Here is a 14,333-nt window from a genome sequence, read left to right on the forward strand (position 1 = left end):
TCATTAAAATGAAATTAATATTTTGTTTCTTTTTTCTAGTTGTTTAAATTTGAGTGTAACAAGATTCCCAGCATCTTCTAAAAAGAATATTAGTTTTATCACAATACATAATTTTAAGTGCTTATATTCCACCTTCAGTTCCAATATTTACTCAAAGTCTCCCTCAATTTCACATAGTTTATGACACCTGTTTAGATTAAAACAGAAAGCACCAGAGGAAGCAAGAAAAAGAAATAAAGAACCATAGCACTAGCAGTGACTTCCTTCACATCATTTAAAGACAGGTTTGTCCAAGACAGCCAGGAATGGAATCCCTACACCCCATCACAGCTCTGTGATTATTATATACAAGACAGGCTTTTCTATGCAAAATGCATTGCTACACCAGCACACCACTGAGAAACTTTAAGTTACAGAAGCCTGATATTTTACAGTATTTTTGTTTTCTATCCTTGAAATTTATTTCAACACATTTGTTCCATTCTGTACCATTGTTACTCAGGTTTCACCTCCAAAACATGCTCTGAAAAGGCTTTGAAGATAAATGCAATGTGTGCAAACCGATTCACCCCAACCTCATCTTCAAAGAAACAATACTACCAATATCATCACATGGATTATTAGATTCTCTAAAGCTGCAAATACTTCTGTAAGCAAGGCAAACCCCAGAAACTTAATCCAGATGTGTAATTTATTGCTTGCAGCAGCCCCCTTGAAAAAAAAAAAAAAATCTTCCCTTTAAGACAGGTCAGTTGGTTACTTCATTTAAAAGATTTTGGGATAAATGCAGAAATTTCAGAGGACTGAGAGAAACTCAGAAAAAAAGAGTATGAACTTGTGTAATCTCCAAGAATATCCGAGAGTTATCCATATAATCAGACTACTGGAAATGCTCTAACATCAAAGCTGGAACCAGGCATTAAAATCTTTATGTTTTAGGATTAAGGCCAAGCAACTCACCTGACAACCAAGAGCTGTTCTCAGGAAGGTCAGTACACTTGCAGATACAGGTGCTGCTCCTGTAACCATCAGCCTTACTTTTCCTCCCAAACTTGCCTACAACAGACACAAGATACTGTGGACACCAAAAGCATTTTAGAGATATTTCCAGAGTCGCCTCCTATTCCACCCTCAGCCACTGTTCACCTACAGTGCCACCCACAAATGTTAGAGAATAAAGTTTAGTCTACTATTGCAAGCTGTCTTTCTTGCGGTGTTTTTACTCTCATTAATGGCTGGAAGACATGATATCTCAAACAAACAGTATCAATACAGACTATGCTGTGGTGTCGCTGCAATGCAGACTCGGCCAAAAGTTTGAAGAGCTTAAGCCATGGCCTTACAGAGATGGCTTTATTTTTAACTGCCTTCTATCAGCTTCTCATACATACTGAATGCTATAAAAAGCAGCCAGGAGTATGTTGTACAACCAAGGTTAAGGCCATAGCAAGTGAGTGTCAGATATAACAGCAGGCATAATGTACTAGTAACCAACAGGGAGGAGACAGTAGGGGCTACAGGTGGCACTGTATCATATTTAGCATTCCTCCTTCAGGAGGACAGTGTTTGCTTTCAAAGCGATAAGAAAGAAGCACCAGACTGTTTTAGAGTAACTTCCTTAATACAGTTAGCTGATACTATGAGAAGTAAGGGAATTGAAAAAATGAGGTTGAAAATAAAGACAGCTCTGATTTTCATTCTGAGTAGCCACGTAGTCTTTAGTCAGTGATGAAAGCCATACCAGATTATAAACATTCATATGAAATTCAGTAACTGCAAACTTCAACTCAGAGGCTTTCAAGCATACCTGTATTTTGCGGAAGATGACTTTATCCCAGAAACTGTTATTTCTAACTATACCACTTCTGAGTTCTGCTTCTTTCCTCTTGGAAGCAAAATCCAGCAGCCACCTCTTCAATGAAGTATCTGCCTGTCCAAAAATCTATTAAGAAAGATGAACTACTGTTAGAAGCCTGGCAGACTACCTACTATTCCCTTTTACTTACAGATGCATGCATAGAGACTATTAACAGTGAAAACCAAGGGAATTAAAACAACCTTTATTGGTAGGCATCTTAATTCTAGTAAGAAATACTTGAGTATTTTTATTTTAACCTCTACCTCAGTTCAAGAGTTGAAATAAGCACTTAACTAATTCTTGATATCCAAACTGTGTGATGCTGTTTCAATGTATAATTTCTTCATTAAAATGTATGAATGAAAACGGATGGCTTACTTTTCTATTCTAGTATCATCAAAATTCAAATTGAGCATAATCAGTCAATGCTGAGGCACTTTCTGAAAAGCACCCTATCATAACATGTAAAGTAACGCGTGGTGTTCCGAGGAGATGCAGGTAACTTCAGAGACAACAAATGGAGATCTGTCTTGCATTCACAAACTTGCACTTTAGATCACTTGTCAAAGGCTCCTTCTAGTTGTTCTCAGGAAGCCACAGAGCAGACTCAACAGCAAACCACACATTAGTATATTCATTTGGAAATAGGAAGACCCAGCCACTCTTCAGCATTATGCCGCCCCCCCACCACCACTCAAGTTCCCCAACTTGTTCACTTCATATGCCAGGTTACTGCGAGGCTGGATGAGGGTGAAACAGTGCTGTAGCAGTGTGAAAGCCTCAGGGCACCAGACTTCACAACCAAGAGGACATCATGAGAAGAAAGTCCCAAGCTTTGTCTCTGCTTCCTAAATTCCAGTACAGAATATGTGTGCAGTATGAGGCACTGCATTTGAAGCACTATAGGCTGGTCTCAGGATTTCCTCCCCTCCAATGAATTTTTGTCCTGAGGCCAAACAGAACCTTGTGTTACTTGATGTTCCTCTAGTCTCATAAGCAGAGAAATGTCCCAGCTAAGGCAGCACAGACAGTTCTGCCATTTCTTTAGCAGTCACAGGACTTAATAACTTTTAAATCCTCTGGCTGTATCCTACAAAGAGTCAGTTGTCCAAATGCAAAAGGACAACTTAAAAGCTGAAGTTCAAGAAAGAATCTGCTTCCAAATTCCCATCTCAGATGACCCTGAGCAGGCAAGCAGCACACACAGGAGAGTGGAGCTACTGACACACCTTCTCTCTCCAGCACTCCCAACTGGCTGGTTTACAGTTCTCCCAGCTAGAACACACTGGGTGCTGTGTAGGAAACTTGTATGTGTCCATACAAACACAGGCAAATACCTAACCTTGCTTAGCAAATTCCACTCCATGAGTCAGATGCTAAAAGTGTGGCATGCAGATGCCAAGCCTCATTTTCATGTTGTAGACGAGACTTAAATAACTTGCTCAGAGCAAAACAGTAAGTCATTTATCAAGACAGAGAGAACCAAGTTCACTAGTCAGACTTCTGAACACTAGTATTTGCTGCCTGAAAGTGTTGTAATACAACCAGTACTACTCCCTGCACTTTGAGCTCTCTTTTAGGAAGAGAAATACAAATTTCTTAGCATGCTCCATTTAATATTCCAGAGTACAGCCAGTTACTCCTACCCTGGCAGCACAAACTTCATGAAGTCTCTTAAAAATCCTGCACAGGTCTAGACATGCCTGTAGACTTACCTTGTCAAACATTCTGTTCAACAGTCTTGGTACTACAGGAAATACAGTTGGTTGCAGTGTTTTTAGGTCATCCATAAGTAGTCTGATATCCCCTTGAAAGAATCCTATCCGAGCTCCATGGCACAGAATCACACACTGTTAGAAAAAAGTAAACACTCTGAAAACACAGGAAGTACAATGTGTTCTAGCTGTATATGTATGACATATCCTATGCAGTGTGGACTGTGCAGAATCCACCTTAAATCCTCTCAGCTTCTGGACTAGTTCTGCAGCATTCTCAGATTATAAAATGGCACTAGAAAGACCAAGTAGTTTGAGGGAATTGCATCCTTTCAGTAATGTATAGCACTCAACTATGGGCTCAGAGGTCCTCAAAACCGCCAGTATTAAACCAACCTGAGCCCCCTCATTCTCAAAAATTAAGCCCCAGATTTTTCTGTACAATAAAACAAGTGATCCAAGAGAACTTCAAAGTTTGTCACTTAAGGGGCATTAAAAGCCACTTCTGTTTCCTAGAAGAGAATTCCACAGAAGTAAACCTCCTTCCTCCTTACAGAAATTTTTTGGAAGCAATGGTAAGTTTAAACAACTTAAAATTAGTTTTCTGTAAGCAAACAGGATGCCACATTATAAAACAAATTTTTCAAGTTTGCAGACTTAAGAATGGCATGGATTTTTAACAGTGCACTGATTATATTGGAAGGAACTTCTAGGCAGTATACATGTGCTAAGGGATTGTCTCATGTTCTAGTAAACCAGTTTCTTATTAACCCTAACTGTAAGGTTAATGCTTATATTTTATCATGAAAACCAATGGTTGAGTGCTCACTGGATATGGGACACTGTTTTCCTGAACCTTATTTCAAGCTTTCATATGCATGTGCAAGAGTCAAGAAACAAGACCATGTACCACCTGGATCCAAGAGACATGCATTCTGTAAGACAAGCAAGCTTATCAGTAACTCAATACAACAGATGCTTACCTCAACAATCCTCTCAAACATATGAGCCAGGGGCAGGAATGATATCAGAACATCATCAGAGGAAGGCATAAATGTTTTCTGAAAGTGTTAATAAAAGTTTAATTCTCATTGATTCTCTATTTTGCCTAAGAAACACAACAGTGAAATCTAGCATCTAAACTCTAGAGCACAGCCCTCGCTTTAGTTTTGTTTGTAATGAAGCTGCTTTGTCTTTCCTTCATCAGGAAGACTGCAGCAATGACTTCTAGCATGAGTAAAGACACACTGCAGAAATTATAGTCTTTTAGAGTTGATTACAGTGACCAGATTATTATAATTTACTATTTCTATTCATAGACCTATGAATAAATTCTGATAGAAGCCACAGAAAGTTCCACTACACACACTGGGGGAGGGGAAACAAAAAAAGTTAAAAGAGTATGCCTTCGGGGTTAAAAAAACCCCCACTTTCATCTTAGATCAGTAAGTTTACTTGAACAATTAACACTAAGGTTGATATCAGGAGTGCCTTACTTGAGCTAATTGTGAGACCAGTTGCTTAGTTTAAAGACAATTCTATTTGCATAGTACTTGGTAAAAAAAGTACAAGTGTACTTTTAATTGCATCTGCATTTGTTAGAACCAGCTTCTTAACTAGCCTACAGATGAACTTTAGTTGTCTACTGTAAGCTATAAGTTAACACTGTATCAAGTAAAAATACAAAGTCATGCTCCTTGCTCCTTTATGCAAAGGCTTTAAATATTTCGAGGGTTTAAAATACATGATAGCTTCTCCCATCCTCAAGGGAAAAAGGTTAGGTTCTACACACCCCTTCTAACAGAGCTTGCACTAATGAGAAACATTATATGCCCAATGTAATGTCCATCCAACATCAGGATCTCTAACATTCTGCTTAGGTCAGAACAAATTGTAAACCTGTCAGTTTCCTGACAGTGCCAGAAGAAACCAGTAAACGTTGACTTCTAACTAGCAGGGACAGAGAGCTGTCAAGTTACATTTTCACTTGTCTCTTACTAAAAACTTAAACCCTAAGTTAATGAGATTTTAATGTTTGTTTTACTCATGAGATTATTTCCCTTCATGCAAGTCTACAATGTTAATCTTTGCAGTTTACCTCTGTAGTTTTCACAAAAGCTGAAGCATTGCTGACTATGTTTTGATGAGTGATCATAGCTCCTTTAGGGTTTCCTAAGGAAGAAGGATGTGAAGATTCAACAGTGAAATTTAGATCCTTTAAGTTCAGCAGTGGTAAAACTAATCTGATAGCATTCCTTGATATTAATACATTTCTTATGTATCAACTAAACAAAGGCTGAAAACTTACTAACACTTTCAACGACAGCTGGCAACAGTTAAGTAGTAAGTTTATCCTGAAAGCCTAAATTTTTTTAAGGAGAGTAAATCCTTAAGAAATTGTTGTGTTTCTTGGATAAGCTTCTCATTCAAAATTCAACTGTTCTGTGAAGATGCTGCAATCAAACCCAGACTAATTTCTGTTCTCATGGAAATTTAAAAGCATAGCTTGTCATTGTACTCCTTCCTTTTGCTCTGTGCCAGTGTTGGGTATTAACTCACAAATGTCAAGCAAGCAACAACATCTTGAGAGTCTCTCTTTTGGTCTTACAGCAAGGCTGCTTAGAGGTATGGAACAATTTTGCTAATACAGTACAAAAAAGACTAAGGAAGAATTGATATATCCTCTGAAGTCTGATGCATAGCCCTTATCACTATGCAAATACAGGTTCAGTACTTAACTTATTTCCAAGACCAAAAATGTAACACCTCCACCCCCAATTCTGCAATCCCATATTGATGGGGGGGGAGGAGGAAAGAAAGACATCAGCGGGAGCCTTATCATAACACTTCCCCAGCAACTACTTGCCAAAAAGATGCAGCAGTAGGGGAAAGTCTTGGAAAAAAAAAAAGTAGGAGGGCTTCTGAATTAATTTTGCACACACAGGACAATAAATTCTGCAGAATGTAATGAGGTGTACCTGTCGTTCCACTGGTGAAACAGATGACTGCTAGATCTTCTGGTTTTGGAGGCTATGAGAGTTAAGAAAGTATTAGTATGGTTAAGATAACAAGGAAAAATATTTTTCTGGACAAAATATCAAGATACTAGTGTTACTTTTGAGCTATGGGAGATAGGGAGATTTGCTAGTTTGATCTAAAGAATGCTCATCAGCTTCAGATTGTCACTTGAACTAATTTCATACTTACCATAGGTTTTTGCCTGTGTGCTCTTCCCAGCTCCTACAGAAAGGAGAGAAAATGGAGAGAGTTTAGACGTATACACGTAACTTTCTTGCTTTAAATATATTAAACATTACAAACACCATAATACTTCACTATTTAGACTGTCTCTTACGGCATTTTAACTTGTTTAGGAACCTGATCCTAATTGGTGGCATCCCTGCCTGTGACCAGAGGGTTGCAACTATATGATTTTTAAGGTTCCTTCCAACCAAACCATCTTATGATCACTATAAGAGTAACAAAGACTTTAAAAGACATTTTAAAAGCGTATGTAATAACTACTATGTTCTACAAATACAAAAGGGATAACTTATCTAAAACTCACCAAGGTTTTTTCCAGCTAGTATACCAGAGGTCGTGCTCAAGGGGATGCTCAAGGTTTAGCAGTGTTATGACAAGATAGACAAATCAATCCTATACTTCATGCAGAAGATGTACCACTGACAATTGTTGAATAGATGAAGCAATATCCATCTCAGTAAGCACCTCACACTATCACTGCTTGTGAGAAGGAAGACACTTTCCCTACGGAAGGAGTCATTGGTGGTTTGTACTCCTTTTATACAGGAGTGGAGGTACAGGAATCTCTCATGCAGAACCTCTTCCATCTCCCTCCTTACTTACTTAGGCCTGAGCATTAATGTCAGGGGTCTTTAGGCAGAAGAGAAAGGACACCAAAACGATCCTTTTATCAAAGGATACAATAATTAAGAAGAAATATTTGCAAGCTGACCTTCAGTATCTATGAGCTTTCAAGTTTCAAATCGAGAAAGACAATAGTAGCTTAAGGATTTATGCAAGTTAAAGTGGACCTTTTGTTAAGTATAGCTTTGAAAGCACCCTTTGAGGACAGACATCAACTTCACCATTGCCTTTACATTCCAAGTACACAACAACAGCTCCATGCATTCCTTTACTAGCCCTAGAATTCCTTTAGTATGATGTACCTCTCAGATCAGCCCAAGAGGTTTAAGACGAGGAATGTCTGGAAACAGTTAACATTCCCATACCTGCAGGCTTGTCTTTTTGAAAGGGTGCATTATGCAAAGACTTGCCATTACGACAACACAGTTGTCTGCTCAAAACATCATCTGCATTTCAAATATCAGGGTAAGCTCAGTACCTCCCTACAACCAGCTTTGAGTAAGATCTGGTATTTAACTGAATATATAGCTAAGATTTCCAAACACTTCTTTTGGTCTCCTAGAACAGAACTCCACCATCTTTCCCTACTAAAAAACCATTTATTCCTAGCTACTCAGCAATAAGTAGCCACAGGATACATACAGATACTGGGCATCAAAAACCAAGCTGATGGTATCTGGGGGATACATAGAGGAAGTGGTCACATAACCCAAACACAGTTGAGAAATACACTCAAGACAGAAATCCAGAAAATAAGTACATCAAGCTAGAAACAGTAATTCTATTGCAACCTAAGCTCCTAAACAGTTCATAGTTACCTTCCTGGAGAAAGCAAGTCTCTATCCCTTAAAAAAAACTGATAAAAACTTATTCCTGTTCAGTGAAGCACTGTTAGAAATATTAAAGTTTGCCTCTAACTTATCTTCAAATATTTAAACAAAAGGCTCTTGGAGCACCTGTTACTTACAACGTGATGTTTTGGATTAATGCAGTAAGAGCTACAAAGTACTACTGAAAGTCCCTAATTAAGCATATAAACTTCTAATGTGAAAACAACATTCACTGCCAATTTTGGTTTTATGTAGCTGAAAGATCCAGTGGAAAGCATCTTCCTCTGTCAAAAGCTGCAGCTAAACTTACAGAAAGATGCTGATTTTAGTGTAACAACTTATAGTCGGGCCAACCCTTTTCCAACCCAAACCTTTGGCCAGTGAGGTCGTCACTTACTCTGCATGATGTTTTTAGCCCTGTTTCAGCCTGGCTGCCTTGCTGAGGCTACTTAGCTACAATATAGTCAATCAGCTTTTAGCAAGCAGACGTTTTTGTATCTTTACCAGAAGGTGGCCCTGTTAACATAGCTGTCTTAACTGCTACGAAAACAAGTTCAGTGAAATGAGGCATTTCACAGGAGTTACTGACACCTGCACAGAACAAGCACACTTATGTGGTGATATTCAAGGCCTGGTGAGCCAAGCCTTTACCAGAACTCCAGCTGAAACCAGACTAAATTCAGTTTCATAACCTCACAGTAAAGATGTATTTATGCAATTTGATCCTGGGAGAGCATTCTCCAAGTAACAAGTGAAGTTATGAAATACATTTGCATAAGATCTATGCAGTCAAAATAACTACAAGCAAAAGTAAAACTTGGACATTATGTGGTTAAGCAAAATGGTTTCTACTTCCAAAACCTGGAAATCTCATTCCCCTACATCATAATCTCATTCTGTAAAAAGTTTACTGACATTTTCCTTCTCCCCCAGGAAATTTCTTGTAGATTCAGTGTACAGGGGAAAATGCCATTTTTCGCAAGACTAAAACCTACACAAGCTCTTTTTAAAGTAACTATTTCTGAAGTATTAGTCATGGTATATAATTATCATGTTGTGCTTCACATGGGCAAGCCTTAACACTCAGATCTAATGTTGAGTCTGGACCACGTTAATCAGCTTTCATTCCGTCATCTTGGCAGATCCACTTTTATACTTCAAGCACTGAGAATTACTATTACCAAGTTGTTTTCTTTCTACTATTTTCTATATTTTTGTGTAAATGTCAATCCAAGAGACAGCTAAGTATTTTGAAACTAATCCATTACAATGGGATGAAAGCAGTAAATGAGGTTAAGCATGCTTACCTCTATTTCTCTCATGCTGAAGATTTCCACGCCACACTTTTTGCCACGTTCCACGAGATCCGCACCAAAAGACTCCATGATAACAATGGTGTTGAGTATTGGAGTTTCTCCCTTTTCCACACCGGTTAGCAGAAGTTTGGCCTTGTCAGGTTTGTCACAGAAAACCAATGACAAGTCAGCTGATGGAAGAGAACTACATTATTAATGTGACGAGTTTAGACTAGATTCATACATACTTCAGTACATCATAATAGAAGACTTTTCTGCAGAAGGCTATAATTCTGCCCTCAGTCAGCTCTGTCATCATATATTGACTTGCTGAACTACTGAAAATGTCCTACCTTTGTTCACAATGTATGTGATTGCTTCAGCTCCCAGTGTATCATAGAGTGGTACCACCACCATGGAGAATGCATAGCATCCCTGTTCAATGATGACCCACTACACAAAAAGAAGAAATGCAAGTCACTGTTTTGCTTATTGTAACAGACTGCCATGAAAGATTCATATTTAAATTCTAACAAGGAAGCTAATAGGACAGAGTTTATTTGGACAAGTCTTTCTGTAAAATAAGTGTCAATTTGTATAATTTATTTACTTTGAAGGCCTACTCAGTTTTTATCTGTGAAAGGAGGAAAAAAAAAACCCAAATAATAAGGAGCTATGGGAAAGAATTATTGTGTTTTCTCAATCCAAAACAAAACTTACTTCCAGAAGAGATGACTTTCTTAATAACTCAAAGAGAAAGTAATATTTTTATTGTATTTATATTTATTTTCTTTTTCAGTGAATATTTAAGCAATTAAGATGCTGGAATTTTCCCTATCAGGGGTTTTCCCCAACAGTTGTTCCCTGAACTGACAAATGTGAATCATTTCACAGAAAAAAACCTTCACATAATCTCCTGTCTGGATTAGTGATTATGTTCAGGATGTCACAACACCCATCCAGTATTTTTCAGAAGGGAAAATCCCAGATTTAAAATTGCTGGTTTAAACAAGCCTTTTCAGCTCATTCCTGACCCAACTCAAAGCAATGCAACTCAAGCACATTTTGTCTCTGTGGTCCAAGAGCAAACCACATTTCTGTGCTCTTCTTCAGAAAATCCAGTTACCCAGCAGTCAAAGACTTCACACCCAAAGATCTATAGAGAAACAGTTCAAATGGGCACAACATAAACATTTGTCTCCCTTTTTCACTTCCAGTTAAGCATGTTATATGCACAGGAGACTGTAGAGTGTCCAACACCATGTAATTTAACAGCTTCCTAGTTGTGTATATTGCGACTTTTTTGATCACAGAAATAAAATGGTAGCTGTTAGAATCAGAATTCCAGCAAGAAAATCTGAGTGGCAAACTACTGAAGGCTTAGGAGACTGGGAAAATTATTTTTTTTCATTTGTAAAAGACTAGACTTAGGGGTTTTCTTGTGGTGTAGGCTGGGAGAGGAAGAAGGAAGCCAAAGTCACTTGTCACATAGCTTGCATTTCAGTGACAGCAAGAGACCAAGACACTGACAGAGCTTCTAACCCTGTCAGCATTGTAGAGATGGCCCTTGATAATGGCATCCAGCTGGCAGTGTTTAATGAAGAGGGACAGCATCCTTTTGACAAAACAGAAGAACCAGTCTCCTGTCTTAATACACGTTTAGATTGAACTAGCTTAACGCAGCAAGTACTAACTCAAGCTATTAAGCACATAAACATAGGTTAGAGAAATTCAGTCCCATTAAACAGATTTAATAAACAGGTCTAGAGAATATATACTTACTAAATATTTCATAATATTTTTTAGAAACAGCAATCTAGAACCAATTCTAGGTTAAAATGGATAGTTGCTAGTTAATCAATCTGACTATCCCTGTAGTTGTTTCAAGGTTTCTTCTTTAATTATGTCACTTTCAGTCTTTCTACCCCTTTTTACTAAATTAATTTTCAATTTTTGCCTTCATCAGCAGTTGATCCTCCCAGAATCTTTATGCCCAGAGCCTCTGGCAGAGACAGGAGTGGGCCATTTCAATAACAGCTAGACCACAAATGGAAACACTGTCAATTAAGTTACCTCAGGTCTGTTTTGTGAAAAGATTCCTATATACTGAATGTGAGATGGTTTGAAGCCTCGGTGGAGTAACGCAGAGCCCACACACTCAGCTCTGTCTGAAACCTGGAGGGGTAAAAAAAAAAAAATAAGAGCAAGCTTATAATTGCAAAATCCTCTCAACATTATTTTACTATGGCTTGCAAAACAACACCAAAAATTGGTATGAATGAGACAGAAGTTTTCTAGGCTATTTTGAATGTCCTCTGTGACTCTGACAACCTAAATACTGCATTGATTATAGATACTACACTTGCACTCAATATGCAGCAGAAGAGACACTTAATCCAGTCAAGACTTGAAAGTGTTAAAAAGCTAAGCCACATACACAGAAAAGGGTGTTTTGTTGTGTCCGTGTTAAATGCAAGAAGTGACCCTGGAATGATTCAATATTTTATTTCTGCTCAAACACAAGCACTACATATGCCATCCTTCTGCTGCATTCAGTGTCTCTGGCGATAGCATTTCTCCCTTCAAAAAGCAGGAGAACAAGGAGGCAAAACCCAGTTAGTTCTATAAACAAAGCTTGGGAATGCAATTTTCTAAATTCTTTCCACATAACATGGATTCAAGTCATATGCTAAGTCACGTGACTCAAACAGAAAAGCTTTAATAGAAGAGAGGTTGTACCTAAGTTCCCAGCAAAGTCACCTTGGCAAAAAGTGAGGTCTGCTACATACAGGTGTTTAATGACCTTAACAGTATGCAATAGGCTAGGTTGAAGACAAACTGATTTAACTGGAACAATCTAAAAACACACAGTTGTTAAAGGAGACTTACATACAGATATTTTCAGGGATCATGAAGCAGAATGCTGCTAGTTAGAAGTGTGTCTATTAACACTCTATACAACCATCATTCAGCACTATGGAGACAAGTTGTCCCAAAGCCCAAGCAACACCTGTAGATAGGACTTCTAATGCAAAGTGAGCCTCTTGAAAGCAAGCACCTAAAGTGGTAGCAGTCTGAGCTTCTGAACACTACTTCAAAGCTGCAGCCCTCCAGAGGCAGTGTCCAATATCTAAACAATTGAGCATCGAGATGCTTAAGACTGCCAAGATAATCAAAAAAATTCTGAAATAAAACTGTACTAAACCAAGTGCAGGAGATGCTCTTTTCTCTCCCTTGCACATATTTGAAGTTGTTCCTCTAAGCCACTGTAATAGGAACTAGAACCTTTCAGCAATATTCTGCTACTACTTTAAAGCATTTATAAATAATTCATATTTGTTATATCACATTACTGGATGTTGTATCAACGGTCTCAGCAAGCAAAAGCAGGTCTAACACTAAGTTAGAGACCACTTACCTCTTTATAGGAGATCCACTCATATGGCTGGTTTGGTTTTCTAAAACCTAGACATGGACCATTATCTAAAAAAAAAAAAAAAAAAAAAAGTTAATCAAAAGTTACTCAAAATTTAACCCCAACTCCTCTGTCCTGACACCGCTCTGTGTTAAGCCTCTACATTCTCTGCAGATACCTTCAGATAACAAACATGGGTTTTTATCCTGGGAAAGGACAGAGGCACATGTTCATTTAGGCTAAGAACACAGCACAGACTTCATTCACACAACTCTTCTTCACAAGAGGTCAGTTAAATTTGCCTTCAAAAAAAACCTCACATCCAAAACATTTTTTCGTATTGCTAGGTAGAGATCCCCTATCCCCAATTGCATTTCAAAAGAGTTCAAATACCTAGTTCCTGACATACTGAAAATATTATCTTTAATTTTAAACTTACTTGATACTTGTAAACCCCTCTGGAAAATATCATAAGCTGTTCTCACATCATCATAGTAATAAACCAGCAGTTCATCACTGTTAAGAAGAGCGGACCTTCGAGCACGTTCACTGCCCTAAGAAAATCAATTAGAAAGGTTACACACACTCGTTGGCTATAAATGAACAGGAATTTCTTCAAGGAATAAAAATACTTCATCCATTAAGTTTTTTTATAAGCCTTGGTATATTCTTCTTGAGAGAACTTCAGAGATATGCAAAGTTTCCCAGGACATTGTTTCAAGAGTCAGACTGCTCCCTGTGTTACCAAAAACCTGTCAGGCAAAATCTTATTCCTCAGCTACCTATTATAGGACAGAACATAGGAGAATACTAAAGACTGTCAAAGGGCATTTTGTCAGACAGTTTTTCTTAAGAAATGTTTTACTCTATTAGTGCAGTATATAGCATAATTAATTTCATCAAGTTTTCTAAAAAATCACTCCAGCCTCAGAGTTCTCTACACAGAACATTAATGCTGCAATCCTCATCTCCTTTTCTAATTAAGATTACAGAACATAATCACATTTGAATCTGTGGTTTCAAAACCTAAATGATTTTAAGGGTGGTCACCAACACCCTAAACAAGTGTTCTCATAAGTAAAATATTCTGTTCCAGACAAAAATAGAGCCCTTTAACCCAATTTAAGTTCCATCTTACAAAAAGGGTTTCCTCCTGATCTATTTAAATGCAGTCAAGACAATATACTACCTTGAGAATTAACATAATTTTTCAGCAGGTGAACATTCACATAGGCTATAATTGGAAGTCAATACAAGAATTTAACAGTTCAGTTTTAACATTTTTTAGAGTGACTGATTGAATAATCTCATTTTATAGCAATCAAGTTTCAC

The 14,333-nt window shown here is 37.8% G+C and overlaps 1 protein-coding gene across 2 annotated transcripts in view; it reads right to left on the bottom strand.

Annotated features, from left to right (window-relative positions):
• ACSL1 (acyl-CoA synthetase long-chain family member 1) overlaps positions 1–14,333 on the bottom strand; it is a 36,495-nt gene that overhangs the window by 7,365 nt on the left and 14,797 nt on the right. For both annotated transcript variants that reach the window (XM_017808304.1, XM_017808382.1), the window contains exons 3-14: positions 13,441–13,555; positions 13,005–13,069; positions 11,660–11,761; positions 9,940–10,039; positions 9,599–9,777; positions 6,781–6,813; positions 6,552–6,603; positions 5,672–5,745; positions 4,557–4,634; positions 3,574–3,708; positions 1,808–1,942; positions 961–1,056 (exon numbers count right to left, since the gene is read on the bottom strand). In XM_017808304.1, the coding sequence (XP_017663793.1) occupies positions 961–1,056; positions 1,808–1,942; positions 3,574–3,708; positions 4,557–4,634; positions 5,672–5,745; positions 6,552–6,603; positions 6,781–6,813; positions 9,599–9,777; positions 9,940–10,039; positions 11,660–11,761; positions 13,005–13,069; positions 13,441–13,555 (1,164 nt within the window). The remainder of the gene's footprint in view (positions 1–960; positions 1,057–1,807; positions 1,943–3,573; positions 3,709–4,556; positions 4,635–5,671; positions 5,746–6,551; positions 6,604–6,780; positions 6,814–9,598; positions 9,778–9,939; positions 10,040–11,659; positions 11,762–13,004; positions 13,070–13,440; positions 13,556–14,333) is intronic.

This window comes from Lepidothrix coronata, unplaced genomic scaffold (assembly GCF_001604755.1).
Source record: "Lepidothrix coronata isolate B3197 unplaced genomic scaffold, Lepidothrix_coronata-1.0 Scaffold0, whole genome shotgun sequence".
Classification (NCBI taxonomy): domain Eukaryota; kingdom Metazoa; phylum Chordata; class Aves; order Passeriformes; family Pipridae; genus Lepidothrix; species Lepidothrix coronata.